The sequence below is a fragment of the Branchiostoma lanceolatum genome, chromosome 1 (genome assembly GCF_035083965.1).
Source record: "Branchiostoma lanceolatum isolate klBraLanc5 chromosome 1, klBraLanc5.hap2, whole genome shotgun sequence".
Taxonomy (NCBI): Eukaryota; Metazoa; Chordata; class Leptocardii; order Amphioxiformes; family Branchiostomatidae; genus Branchiostoma; species Branchiostoma lanceolatum.
This window is the reverse complement of record NC_089722.1, coordinates 11,323,823-11,337,350: the sequence shown is the minus strand read 5'-3', so window position 1 is coordinate 11,337,350 and position 13,528 is coordinate 11,323,823. Positions and strand designations below refer to the sequence as shown.

The 13,528-nt window shown below is 41.4% G+C and overlaps 2 protein-coding genes across 3 annotated transcripts in view; one reads left to right on the top strand and one right to left on the bottom strand.

Moving 5' to 3' along the window:
• Window positions 1-13,528, bottom strand: part of LOC136434007 (C2 domain-containing protein 3-like) — a 34,670-nt gene that overhangs the window by 11,276 nt on the left and 9,866 nt on the right. For both annotated transcript variants that reach the window (XM_066426660.1, XM_066426668.1), the window contains exons 21-28: window positions 13,284-13,363; window positions 12,667-12,872; window positions 12,086-12,309; window positions 11,315-11,710; window positions 10,786-10,972; window positions 10,239-10,373; window positions 8,155-8,400; window positions 5,686-5,829 (exon numbers count right to left, since the gene is read on the bottom strand). In XM_066426660.1, the coding sequence (XP_066282757.1) occupies window positions 5,686-5,829; window positions 8,155-8,400; window positions 10,239-10,373; window positions 10,786-10,972; window positions 11,315-11,710; window positions 12,086-12,309; window positions 12,667-12,872; window positions 13,284-13,363 (1,618 nt within the window). The remainder of the gene's footprint in view (window positions 1-5,685; window positions 5,830-8,154; window positions 8,401-10,238; window positions 10,374-10,785; window positions 10,973-11,314; window positions 11,711-12,085; window positions 12,310-12,666; window positions 12,873-13,283; window positions 13,364-13,528) is intronic.
• Window positions 1,198-5,294, top strand: LOC136434031 (uncharacterized). Its single transcript, XM_066426689.1, has 4 exons — window positions 1,198-2,557; window positions 3,057-3,167; window positions 3,642-3,827; window positions 4,422-5,294. Exons 1-4 carry the CDS (start codon window positions 2,372-2,374, stop codon window positions 4,596-4,598), a joined length of 660 nt encoding a protein of 219 aa, XP_066282786.1. The 5' UTR covers window positions 1,198-2,371; the 3' UTR covers window positions 4,599-5,294.

Sequence of the window (13,528 nt, the reverse complement as noted above, 5' to 3'; positions counted from 1 at the left end):
AGAGAATTTTTTTTTGTTGCTGAATGACAAAAATATACAGACAGCAAACTTTTGCTAGAGGGCTTATCTCCAAAAGACTCCAAAAGTGCATGCCAACTGACAGACCATGACATGAGTTTGTACATAAAAGTGTCTAACCAAGGAAAGTATAAAAAAAGGACTACATATTCTGCACCTATTTTTTACTTGAGAGTCACACATATGAGAGAAAGTCAGTTTGTGAAGATTTGAGTTGGCTGTTGGGATTGTGTAAAATTGCGACAGAGTACATGTACCTCTTGTACGATGACGAAGCTAACAGGTGTTTCACTTCTGTACTGCAATCTAGACAGCTTGGGCTAAGAATACTTCTGAATGCCAAACAGAACAGAAAAACTTCGCAAACAGTAAAAGGTAATGTACAGAATTCTGTAGAAGTGACCTAGTCCCCCAGGACCTATCAAAAATAATGTTACCTACATAATTGTTCTTGTCTTCTATGTCATATTCTGAAATGTCAACTTCCTTCCTCAAACCGTGTTGTAAAAATCGGTGTTCTGGATTTTAAGTGTTTTTCCCAGATTTATTTTGCCCCTTGTTGACTATTGTTCCCCTTGACACAACTCTACACATAGAAGCAAACATTGTTATCAACAAAACTTAGACCTTACCTGTTCAAACAACCTTTCAACGTGTTAATTACTTATAAAACATGCATTCTTTGTTCAAACTGAAAGGTCAAACCCAACAAAACAAACGTTCAACTTGACTTGAGTTCAATCTTGAGATCCTGCTCTGGCAACCACGACTGCTTGTGAAGAATTAACAAAGGCTCCTCAAAGGGTAACAAAATACTTATCTAGTGATAATGAAATTCTTCTTGTAGCAAGAATGTGTATACAATTGGTGTGAAAAAATGAGGGAAAGATATCTGAAATCAGGCATCAAAGCAGCATCCTATTATAAAATAACGCTTCAGTGCATTTGTAAGAAATTCATTTCCAAGGTGGGGGCTCCACACACTTCCTGTCTAATCTATCTCCTGAATTTATTTGGTAAAGAAGTTCTAAGCCTAGGATTATGACTAAGGTTCCTGTCTACCAGAAAAGTTAGTAATATCCTCATGACTAAACAGTATGGTACACTCCTTGACAATGGTCTTTATCTTAATGCCAGCAATCCTCAAATCCTTTTTCCCTGTTATTAGTAGTGTTAACTTTTGATATTTGCAGGCTCTTGCAATAAAAACAGAAATGGTTGGTCTTCTCATCTCTCAAACAAAATGTTTATTGTCTCAGCTGTTAAAATTTTACTCTGTATTTATTCATTTCATAACTGGTATGTTTGTTTGGGACGGGAAATGTAATAAAGGATGGGCACTGACGGTTGTTTAGATAAAAGAACATAAACAGACTCGCTCAGGGTACTTTTTTCTCCTGTTTTAATTTGATTGTACTTGAAGATAAACAGCAGACTTGGAAGCCTATAAACAACCTGTTGATTCACTTAACAAAGATCATAAGCCAAAAAGCTACCTCACCTTTTATGCAAAACATAGCAATAGCAATTAGAACAAAAACAATACAGGGATGAAAGCCTGAGGAGGAGAAAATGCTCTTAAAAACCAAGCTGTACAAATGGCCACCTGTTAACCAGTAGTAGCTAAAGTTGCTACACTTTAGACTATCCTTCCTTTTTACATCGTTGGGCAGTGGCCACTTGTTTGACAACCTGTTTTGACAGTCTCTAAGCTACAGGTTTTACACATGTGAGTAAATGTAGGTTCTGCCAATATTTTATGTGTTCATGACTACCTACATGTTTGTAAATGTGCACACCCATGCTATAATTTCATTCCACGTTCCTGCTCTTGACCATGAATACACACAGTTTCCGGCAATTAACTCACAAGTACTCCTCTTGCTGGGCTGTGTACGAAGTGGGCGTGTACTGCAGTGTAACAACCCAGCAGCACTGAAAAGCCAGGAAGTGACGTGTCGTAGGAAATCCGGACTAATTTACTTAAGCATGTTTGCCATGGGAAGGGATGATGACTATTCCTGGAACTTTCAAAGAGGCTTGGCATGAAAGGAGGGGGTTCCCCCTCATGAATCAAGAAATCTTCCAGGAATCAAGGTGCAGAGATGATGAGACAAAGAGGTGACACTTCTCAAGTGACGTTGAGTCCTCATTTACATAAATTCCTTGTAATCCCCACGTTTCCCCACCTTTCTGCCAGGATATTCCACCTACATGACTTCACCTGGTTAAAAAAACACCATGGCCTCCATAAATACAGGCCTTTTGGAGAGAAAAAGTCACTCCCTCGGTCCAAGCCGCAACGAAGACCACGCTCTCCTCCCTTCAGACAAGGCTACAGGCTACTACTACGATGGCAAAGATGATGGTGTACATGTTGGCAGTTTTCTGTGGTCTCCTCCACTCTGCAGCAGCAGTGCCAGTCCCGACAGTGGCCCCTGGTGCCAGCTCCCAGCAGACTGTACCCGAGGCTCTACAGGCCAGTCTTCAGAAGACGGAGCACGTCTTGGCCCGCACAACTGAAGCACTTGGAACCATTGTAAGTACCTACACAATGCACCGGGCACACCTGCTTGCTTGTATGTCTGGTAATTAGACTGTCAATGATCGGCCATTGTTAACAATGGTGAACACAGCAACACACATGTTTGTACCCTGACCACAAGATAAGCTTTTTATCTGTCTATTATATAATTCAAGATATAAGCTCTCTGTCAGCATGTTTGATTCGAATAGTGTACCATTGAAGCCTAAATTAGCAGCACTACAGGGCAGCTGTACAATATCAGGGCAATGAGAAACTGTTTACATCACTTGACACCAAATCTGAAATGAAAAACTGTTTGGATACTTTAGGCACTATACTTTGTAGAATAGTTTGTACTATATTAAGTTTTCCCTAAAATAGTCTGAAACAAATTTTCAGAAAAGGAGCCACAGGATCCCGGAGTACAGAGAACGATTTTGGTGCTGAAAGATTAACTTAAAGGTAACAATGACCATGAGCTGTACAATAATATTCTTTCTTGGTCTTACAGAACACTGTTCACTTCAGTGGGACAGCCAGCTACCCAGATTACTCCCTAGATACACTCCCTAGTTCTGCAGACATCATAACAGCCGAGGACATCGAAACAAGTACATTGGAGGTAAGGGGACAGCATGATAGAGGTCACCGTGAAAGATTTTGTCTACAAAACAAATCATTACATTGTCTCTTAGAAAAATACATAATTCTTTAATTTAAGTCTGTCCATGTTCTATTTCTATTCTCATTGAACCAAAAAGCTTCTAATAATTTTATACAGATCCTTGCCTATTGAAATAAATTTCCCAGTCCAGAAACCATGACTGGACAAGGTACAAAATAGACACCAGTATTTTACCTAGTTTCTGACCACACAAAGTGTAGCTGTAAATAACTCTGTGCACCACAACACAGATTTGCTCAGCAAACAAGGCAGTTCCACCAGCGATTGAATCATTCCTTCCGAAAGGAGAACACAGTCGTAAGACAGAAACCAAGAAGTACAATTTGTTGTAGACACAGAACCAATACAAAGATGTCTATAGCGGATGACTCATTGGTTCTTCCTTGTTCTTGTTCTTGTTCCCTGCTGCAGGACTCTGTGGTCTTACAGACCCTGAAGGCTCATCTGCACATCTTTGAGAGGCATCTGCACGCAGTGAAGCTGGATCAACTAGCACTTGTGGCAGACGACACCACTGGAGAGGTGCAAGCCGTGCATGACCAGGTAGCCCGTGTCCAAACCATAACAACAGAGCTCCAGACTTCACTGGCTGTTACGGTAAATAGCCTTGTTTTTCTCTCAAATAAACCAAGACAAGCAGAAAAGGCAATTAAGTCATAAGTTCCTTTAGAGGCCAAAGACTTTGTTGTATACTCCTAAGAGCAATGACTTACATTTTGTACAACGTTCTAGTGCCGACTTATGGTAAACAAAGCTTTTCAAGGTTGACTTGTAAAAATGTGAACGTTGCCCTACATAAACACTAGAGTACAAAGGGCAGTTATGGTGGGGTTGCCCCTAGAAGCCCCTTCTGACCTCTTACATTCTTCCAACACTTGTAAAACATGGAAGTGATGTCGGAAAGAAAAACTTGCATCCAGGGTACTTGTACTCTTTAATATCCCATAGAGCTACTGCAACTTTACATTTGGAATTAGCATTGTTTATCTTAAAGTACATCTTTGTCTAACCATACTGAAAATATAATGACAAATCATCTGACGTATTAGACTTTTTCCTGTTGCAAGATTTTGTGATAAAATGTGATGGAAATATTGAAGGATGAGTAAATTAAGCACACAGTACGACAAGTACACATAGCAAATGCTCTCCTAATTTTCTAATCATTCATTATTATTTTCTGGATTTCAGGCCAACGTTATGGGTCACCCCTTTGACAACACCAGCGAAGATGTCGAAACTGGTACAGCCGACAGCCAGTTTAAAATGACCCTGCGTGCCTACTTTACGTTTCGTGATTACGAAGCATTCCTGGCCCACCTGGCAGAGGTCTTTGCCGAACTGGAGGAGCGTGAGAGCACACCGTGAGACAGCTAGGCTTTTCCTGAGCAACTGTCATGTGTACCATGTATACTTGACGATATGTTGCATTTTTTCATCAAATCTATCCCAGTAAGGGGTAACTTGACATGATGTATCTCACAATGAGATGTTTGCTTATCGATAACTGATAAATATCATAAAAGCATTCTTAAGTTACAGATGCTATTATACAGAATGCCATTTTGAGTTAAAGGCTTGTGAAACTTTTACTACCATTTGCTTTTTGCCAACAGAAATGTATTAACTTTCCTAATGTTTGCACTGTACTTTATAATGTTAAGAATAAGAGAGTGATGGAAATTATTTATGCTTAGCACATTGCTGTAAGATAGTGATGAATACATATTTATTATAAGGAAGCAGACTATTGGGAAAGTGCTGCTGTATAGTGTTAGGAGAGTGATAAAATGATTCATGCCTAGAACATTGCTGTAAAATGTTCACATGTTTAGTACAAGAAAGCAGGACATTGGGAATGTGTTGCAATATATGTATGTTTTCTTATATTTATAGAGTGTATACCAGCATGTAATGTATACCAGGATTAGTAAAAAGCTGACATACTAAGTATGTAAAGAGAGGGAAAACCCTAGTCTATATTTTTTTATTCTGCTGTAACTCTCACGCTCAAGTTTGATCATGTCACAAAATTACAATCTGAATAAAAGTTTGTAGCATGAAGAAGGAATCTTGTTGCTTTTTATTGACTGACAACATAATATTACAATATTAATATCATTGAAAAAGATGCTCATCTTGAAGAAACCAACTTATAAGAAAGTTGACAAAGAAAAGACACAACGGCAGAGGAACAAACCCCATAGCTTAACTGATGAAAGTTGTGAAGCGTGAACTAGAATTCTCTACCTCCAAGGGACTATTCTTCAAAAGTAAAATCACCTTTGATGGTGATATACCTCTACTAGTGGCCACCTGATATTGTGGTCACTTTTTGGTGGTCCCTTGAATTATTTTCCCACTGACTGAAGCATTAATTAATGTGACCCTTAAGTGGTCACTATAAGCATTTTGGATTGTAATTTGTAGATATAATGGTAGAGATGCCACTCACCTTTGTCATAGAACTTGTAGCGTATGTAGCACCGGGCAGACTTGTCCAGCTTGTCCTGACCGGCCAGAAGGGCACAGTGCAGGGGGAACCACACATCCGATACTGATACCAGCAGCTCACATGTCTTTGTCATCGAGGAGTCATCTGTGACATGTTAAGAATCATAGGTCATCCATTGTAACTAGTCAAAACCATGATCCCCAGGTCTACTAAAGGAACATTGTAAGCAGCTTGAGGGATTCTTTGATTTTGAAGCTGACACCTTTATTTTGAATCACATAAAAATCTTATATTGATTGAATCAAATCATGATTTTTCCACTGCAAACTGAATACATGAAGAGTGCATGATCATACTCTGGTAGGGGTGGATATCGGTTCGACTGGACCGGTTTGGACCGGAAAAACATGCGGTAACCGGTTCAAAAAAACCGAATGTCGTGAACCGGTTTTTTGGACCCGGAAGTCAAAACAAAGTAACATGTAATGCAACAAATATTTTTTTCCGAGTCTGAGAGTGCCGCCGCCCGCCCGGCAGCGCTCGTGAGTGCGACTGTGTGAGTCGCACATGGGACCAGTTTGTTTTGAGAATGCGACTAGATTTAAAATCACGGTCGCACGGTGCGACAATCAAAAATTACGATCTGCGCCAGGATAATGGCTGCAGAACTTAGCGGTAAGCTGAAAATATTTAGGTATTCCAACGCTACCGTAGGTGAATTTTCTATCATGTTCCCACACCCGCGGTACAAAAACTATCCGTTCCTAGTGGCAAAGTTACCCATAGAAATAAAGGATATAAGTTTGTCTCTTTTGTGATGTATTTGTTTGATTTGTAAAATGTTTCAAACGCCAGAAATTTGCCGATGAAAGTAAAGCGCTAGCCGTGCGCTCTGCGTTCAGGACCGCCGCCACGATGATTGTAGACCGCAGCAGAATGCAAGGCCTGTTTCCTGCGGTCATTTTTCACCTGTTCAAGTGATAATTTTTACGATCAAAAATCGATGAATCAATTCAAGTGGAGTTTTATCCCCAAAAAATATTAAATTTTCCCTTTGTCACCGATATCATTTCAAAACTCATGATCTGCCCGTCATTATGGTGCTACTTTCATTCTGCTGCGGTCTAGAATCTACAGCCTTGAATTACAAAGCTTTCTCCATGCCGTCGGCCTGTCATTGGATGGCGGTGCCGCGGTCCTGAAGCGCGAAGTTTGAACTGTGCGTTTCAAAGGAACCGAACAAACAGATAATTTTTGATCCTATTGAGCAAGAATTTCAAGGATATTAAAGTATTTTGGATTATTTGTAGACAGAGTGTTGGGGTGAAAAAAATGCCTGTAAAAATGTTGAACTTGATGGCAGCAGAAAAGTTTCAAATTATGGAATGTGACTTTATTTGTTTTGGTCATGAAACCAATAGATACATTTTAGAGTTATCTATTTATTTATCATTCAAGGTTATGTGAATCATTACTTGCCTTGTTCCAAGTAAAAAATGCCATTGTGTATTTTTCAACTTGTTGAACTTGAGGCACCGTGGCCCCCGGATTGGGGCCAGCCGGGGAACCTATGCCCAATTTTTCTAAAAATCCCTCATACTAGTATCATTTAGTATGCAGGAAGGTATTGAATAACTTGAATTGCCAATTGTTCTGCAGCATCAATGTAGGCTTTTATCTTTTATGATCTATTCAAATATTTTATTCCCGGTTGTTAATAGGAGTATTATTTGGTATGGCCAAGACTTTTGCTTGTTCTTCCAACTTTTTGTAGTGGTGCTCCTAGATTTTTGCTGGTGCTCCTAACTTTTTTGAGTTAGGAGCACAGTGCTCCTAGGTCTAAAAGTTAGTCTGGAGTGATTTTTTGTTTAGTTGACTTTTTGAGATCTCTGAGCAAAGACGTTTGTTGAAAATGAAAGTGTCTTGTATCTTCTATCTGCCTGTTAGTGCTCTGTGTCTCCTCTCTGTATTGACAAAGAAGGCATCAAAAATAAGGTTAACATTGAAATTGGGTTGATAAAATGTAAGATTATTAAGAGTAAGATATCATCTAGACAGGATCAGGTTTAGGTTCAGGTCCGGACCTGAACCTAAACCTCTGGACCTGAACCTGAACTCGAACCTGATCGAGCCGAACCGGTATCCACCCCTATACTCTGGTATGTACTTTCCTTGGCATATTATATTTTTCAGACTGAATTCTGCTAAGTCAAAATAGTGCTAACTTGCGGGTGAAAATGAGTACCTAGCTTCAGTTAGGGACATCCTCTCGGATGGGACGAAAAGTCAGAGATTCAGGAAGAGCCACACTTCAAGCATGTTAGAGAACTATTAAATAGTAAGGGTCCTTTTTGGTGTGAGTGGATCAAACCTTACAGTCCAGACATATGGTACATAGCTTGTATCTACTGTACAAAACTGGTGTATTAGCCAGTTATGCAAAACAAACATACAAACAAACAAACAAACCATCTATCCATAGGTCCTCAACATCATCCTCTGGAGACCAACCCATGGTCCTCCCAGCATGCACCACCCTCTCCCTGTCATCAGCATGGGCAAACTTGATTGACAGCTCAGCTCCACCTACTATGCGCTGTAACCCGTTGCTGTCGTGTGATTGGTCGGATGGGTCTTCAGGACTGCGGTGCATGTTATCCTCATCTCTCTCCCAACCAAGGGGAGGCCGAGTGATGGGGTACCACCCATGCAATCCTGAGTTTGGAAAAGAATTAGAATCAGAACAAGTGCAAGTGCAAGTCATGTCACATCTCTAAAGAAGTTTTTCTACTTTAAAAGCTTTACAAATTCATAGACGGCATGGTGGCCTTGTGGAGTCAGAAATTGGAGGTACTGAGTTCGAATGCCTGACAGGTCCCGATGTTGTGCCAATTTTCTCACTTGACTCAGATGTACAGTATATGGGTACCTAGCTGTGGCTAGGGACGTCCTTCGGATAGAACGTTAAATGGAGGTCCAGTGCTTGAGAAGAGCCACACCTTGAGCATGTTAAAGAACCTAACACTCTTTTTTATCGTCCATCCCATTGTGAGAGGTTCAAATAAATGTCTCAATATGCAGCTTGTACTCTTCAGTACAAACCTGGAGCATTTTTTCTGCTTATACAATACAAACAAACATGACCCTTCTTTGCTGCTGTAAATCTTGAAATGTTCGCTGTGAATTGGTTTTTGCTATGACCTCTGCACTGTGAATATGCATTTTCAATGCATTACCACTGTACTATAAAATTGTCTCAACCACAAACATAAAACACCTTCTTTCCCCATCTCCTGCAAAATAAAGCCCCTGCAAAAAAGAAAAGAATTTAAGATTATCATAGTAGTGTCCACTATTTGATAATATAGTCAAACCTGCCTAGGCGACCACCTTTTCAACGCGACCACCTGGCCATGGCGACCGCTTTTTCTCGGTCCCGAAAATTTTCCCCATAGGCACAAGCATTAAGCAGCCTGCCCAAGGCGACCACCTGTCCAACGCGACTGCGACCGCCACGAATTGGGACCCCACAGAGCACAATCCCTGCCCATGGCGGCCGCCTAATTTTCAAGCGTGTGGTGACATCGGATAATTTTGCTGTCGGATTTCAAGGAAATGTTTTCAAGACTTTGAAGGACAAAATTAAGGACAAAAATATATGGAATAGCAATGTAATAGCCCGGATTCGGCGTACCGTTGACCTTTCTAAAACACAATGCTTTTGTGTATGAACATTTACGAATACTCTAGTTATTGCTGAAAATTGATATTCTTATTTTATTTTTATTTCCATGAATCTCACAAACCATTATTGGACGCTGTGCGTTCTGCTGCACGTTCTGCTGCACTGACTTACCTTTCCATGAGGTCGCACAGAGCTTGGCGGTGTGGCGCGGCGCAACGAAATCACACCGTTCCATTTTCATCTTTAGTTGTCAGATCAAAAACTTTTTGACCCTTTTATCCAGCGGTTGGCGCCCCAAAAAAGGCTGGGGCTAGCAGGTGTTATCTAGGGATTTGTCTTTGGCCTGAAAACTTCGATGATGTGCGTGTGTGTGTGTACTATTTGATGTAACGTGTGAATGCGGGAGGGCACTGCGAGGTTATCGAGGCAACCATTATTTTGTAGTCAAAATTATGACGAAAATTTGTACACAATGTAGCGGTATACAATTATTACAACGATAACGGAAAATGAAATTTTTGTAGGATCTTTCTGTCGATGAGAATTGAACCTGGTGGGGGTCATGCTGCCTAAATTCACATAATTTCCATCCATTTATTTGAAAACCTCGACCTGGAAACATGTGAGTGAAATCCTCTTCATGGCGACCACCTGTCCATCGCGACCGTTTTTGCTCGGTCCGCCGGGTGGTCGCCTTGGGCAGGTTTGACTGTACTGCTGCAGAGGTCCCTGACAGTGACAGCAGTCGGCTAGTGCTGCTGAAACATCTGTGGCAAACCTGCAAGCTTTTTTTAAATAATCTGCTTAATTGTTATACAAAATCACCAAGAAAATTTAAAGAGAAGAGATGGCCCTTGTTATCCCGTACCTGTCCTGTTGTTCAGTAGGGGTGCCAATGGCAGGGTTGTGGTGCCTAGTAGAACATCCCCGGTACTGTGGAACAGCCGTCTGCCAACTACCTGGGACTCCTTGGGTCCAACATCAACATACTGGCCCGCCGAGTCTAGCAGGAACCAAGGCAAGGAAAAAACTGTGACTTTGGCCGAGAAAAAGTTTACAAATTACATAGAATAATTTACATATGTTCAAGCTATAACTACAGTTATGTTACTCTTTTACTTCTTGTACAGAGAAATATATGTGTACATTTTGATATCCTTCAGGGATACTGTGTTTCATGTACATTTGTAATTTGTCCTGTAAGGCAGCTTATTGCACACTTGAATTTGAGACAGTCACTGTTATTTCTTGTTGACAAAGAAGTTCTGAATTAGTCTTTATGATAATTGGCACGTGGGAAGGTGAAGGTGAAGTTTGATTTAATTCTATAGTAAATGCAGTAGAACTGCCTTTTTTTCATCTGCACATAGTCAAGACTTTTTATAGGTTGGGCCCCCTAGTGTCATTCAACTTACCTGATCTGCCTCCTGGCATCTGGTGCCAGAACTGCAGCACGACCTCGCCCACCTCCAGCAGCTCGGCCAGACAAGCCCCGTCCCTCAGGCCCTGGGGGTCCGTCCACACCAGGGGGCAGGGGAAGTCCAGGTGATACTGGAACTCGGGGGCAAACGTACGCGCCACTGTCCTCGTCACACGCTGTTCCTTATTTCAGAGAAGAAAATTAAGCCATTATTACACTTTATACTTTTTCAATTCAAAGCTACCTTTATGCACCAAGTTGGGGAGTGTTAGCAAAAAGCAAGTAAAGTATTCTGCGGGACTATCCATCCATCCATCCATCCATCCATCTATCCATTACATAAATATGTCAGTATAGAAAACAAGACTGGTTATCACACATATTTGTTTCTTGGACTGAGTACATAAAACTTACTGCATTGTCTTCTTTGTATCAATCAGGTCATAAAAAGGTGACAAATACTAACTGCTGAACTTAATTACCAAGTTCATTCTACATCATCAATTCAGTAAGCAGCCACCTACCTCTTGAGAGAGGAATGACACTGTGACCTTACAGTACACATTCACCCCCACTTCAGCTGGGTACTCCATGTCTGCATACTGTTGGCTCATGGACAACGCAGCAGCCTTCAACCCTGCTGCTCGCAACAACCCAACAGTCAGGCAAACCTGCGGGCTAGACAGAAGACCATCGTGCTGACCTATGGCCCCTGCGCTGTCCACATGGACAGCTGCTGTTCTGTAGTTCAAGCTGACGTCCAGAAGGCCGCTGTCCTGTAATTTGGCCAGCTGTTCTACTGTCTGAGGCTCCTCGTTGCTTGGTACAGCCGAGAGAGGAAGGGCGTAAGTCTGGACGCTGGTCTCTCCTCGCTTGTGCATGGTGACCATGCCACACAGCTTAGCCAGGGGGAGGGTGGCCTGTTTTAAAGACCAAGACAATACAATAAGAAAAAACACCTTTCATGGCCTCCATTACCTCAAGTTATTGTTACGACACTGTGAGGCACGAGTAATAAAATTGGACAGCTTGGAACTTTAAAGAGTCTTTTTATTGAAGTTTCAACAATCAAACACATTAAGCAAAATCCCACTTAGTCTTGCGAGTACAAATCTTAAAATCATGTTTGCTTTTGTGTCATACCAAGGACAATAACTTGTCAGTATGATATCCTTTCTTTGGCCAAACTGGTATATTAATACCTCATTCGTAGGTCTGGGATAATGACAGCGCTGAGACGGAATTCGACCGGTTTCGACTTTATTCAGTCTTTTTCAAGAATCGATACCTGTTACCTTTGCAATAATTTGGTCCCTGATGTTAGGGTAGTAGTATCTGCACCACACTTCAAAAGGAATCCCTCCTGCTCCCCCTCCCACCCCCGCGCAGGCAGTGAGCAGCTCCCGCTGGACAGGGGTGCCTGGGGGCAGCTGGATGCGATGCCTGGTGGTGTGGTGGAGCGTCGGGTCAGGCACGCACAGGGTGGTCACTGTTCTGTGGGGCTTCAGGGTGATCATAGCTGAATCAGGGGAGACAATGCAGAATGTTGAAAACAAATGAGATATAGCACAAACAAAATATTGTAGCTACATTTTTTAATTTGAATACTGCTACTTTTCCTAAGAAAATAATAGCAATGTTCAGTATGGATTCCATACGGAGTGCCACATTTCATCATGTATGGAGCATCATGTATGAGCTGATGATGTCAAGCAAATTCTATAGTATGTATTTCTATAAACAAAAGATTAAGTTTGAGTTTGAGTTACATCTTGAGCTCAGCATTTCAGCTTAAGGCTGGGAAACTAGTTTTACCGAAATAAACCAGTCAAACATCCAACTGCAGTACCATATTCTGTCACAAGGTGGCACCTACCATGTCTAACAGAAGGCCCGCCACCTTGAGCAGTTTGTTGCTGGGCAGGGAAGTGATACTGCACGAAACAGTCAGCCTCTCCCCACACAGCTGTCTCAAACTGGGACAGTCCACGGACTCCCTCCACCACCACTTCAAAGATGTGCTCTGTCTGGTCTGGGGTTACTCCTGATTCTGAGTAACTTGATGCAGGACCCTGTTGCGACCTAAGGATAATACACACTTTTGTAGATAACATAGATACAAGGCAAGTTAACTGCTGGGACATGACAGAAAAAAAGGAAAAGAACACTAGAGTACTGTGTATTTGGTTGCTTGACTCACAGATGTAGAGACAGGAGAATTAAAATGCAATGCATAATACACGTCAGGTAGGAATAACAGTCTTTAGAGGGGTCATTGTTAGCCAGTGCTATATGTACATGTATGTGTTGGAACCATACCTTAAGCATGTTAAGAACCATAGCACACCTCTCAACAAGAGTTCAGATATGCTACACACTCTGACTCACAGTGCAATAGACAAAGAACAATCAGCTTCTAACACAACTATTTAAAAAGTACAGCATTGGTGTGTTACGCCACATGGCAGTTTAACAACTATGACAGACTCTCACCTGTGGTGCAGATGGTGTTGTGACCTGTCAGGTATTATTACATCATCCCGGTCCAGCTTAATTCTCTGCAATTCTGTCACCTGGAAGGGACAACACTGAGTATCATAACTCTTTCATTTTATAGGAAAGAGTAGGTCTTAAATGGTAGATAGGATTACTGTGTTTACGGTAGTTCTTCCCACATGTAAGACAGGGACGTTGGTTACTTTGCTCATTACAGAGAGAAACTTAAGGACACCATGCAA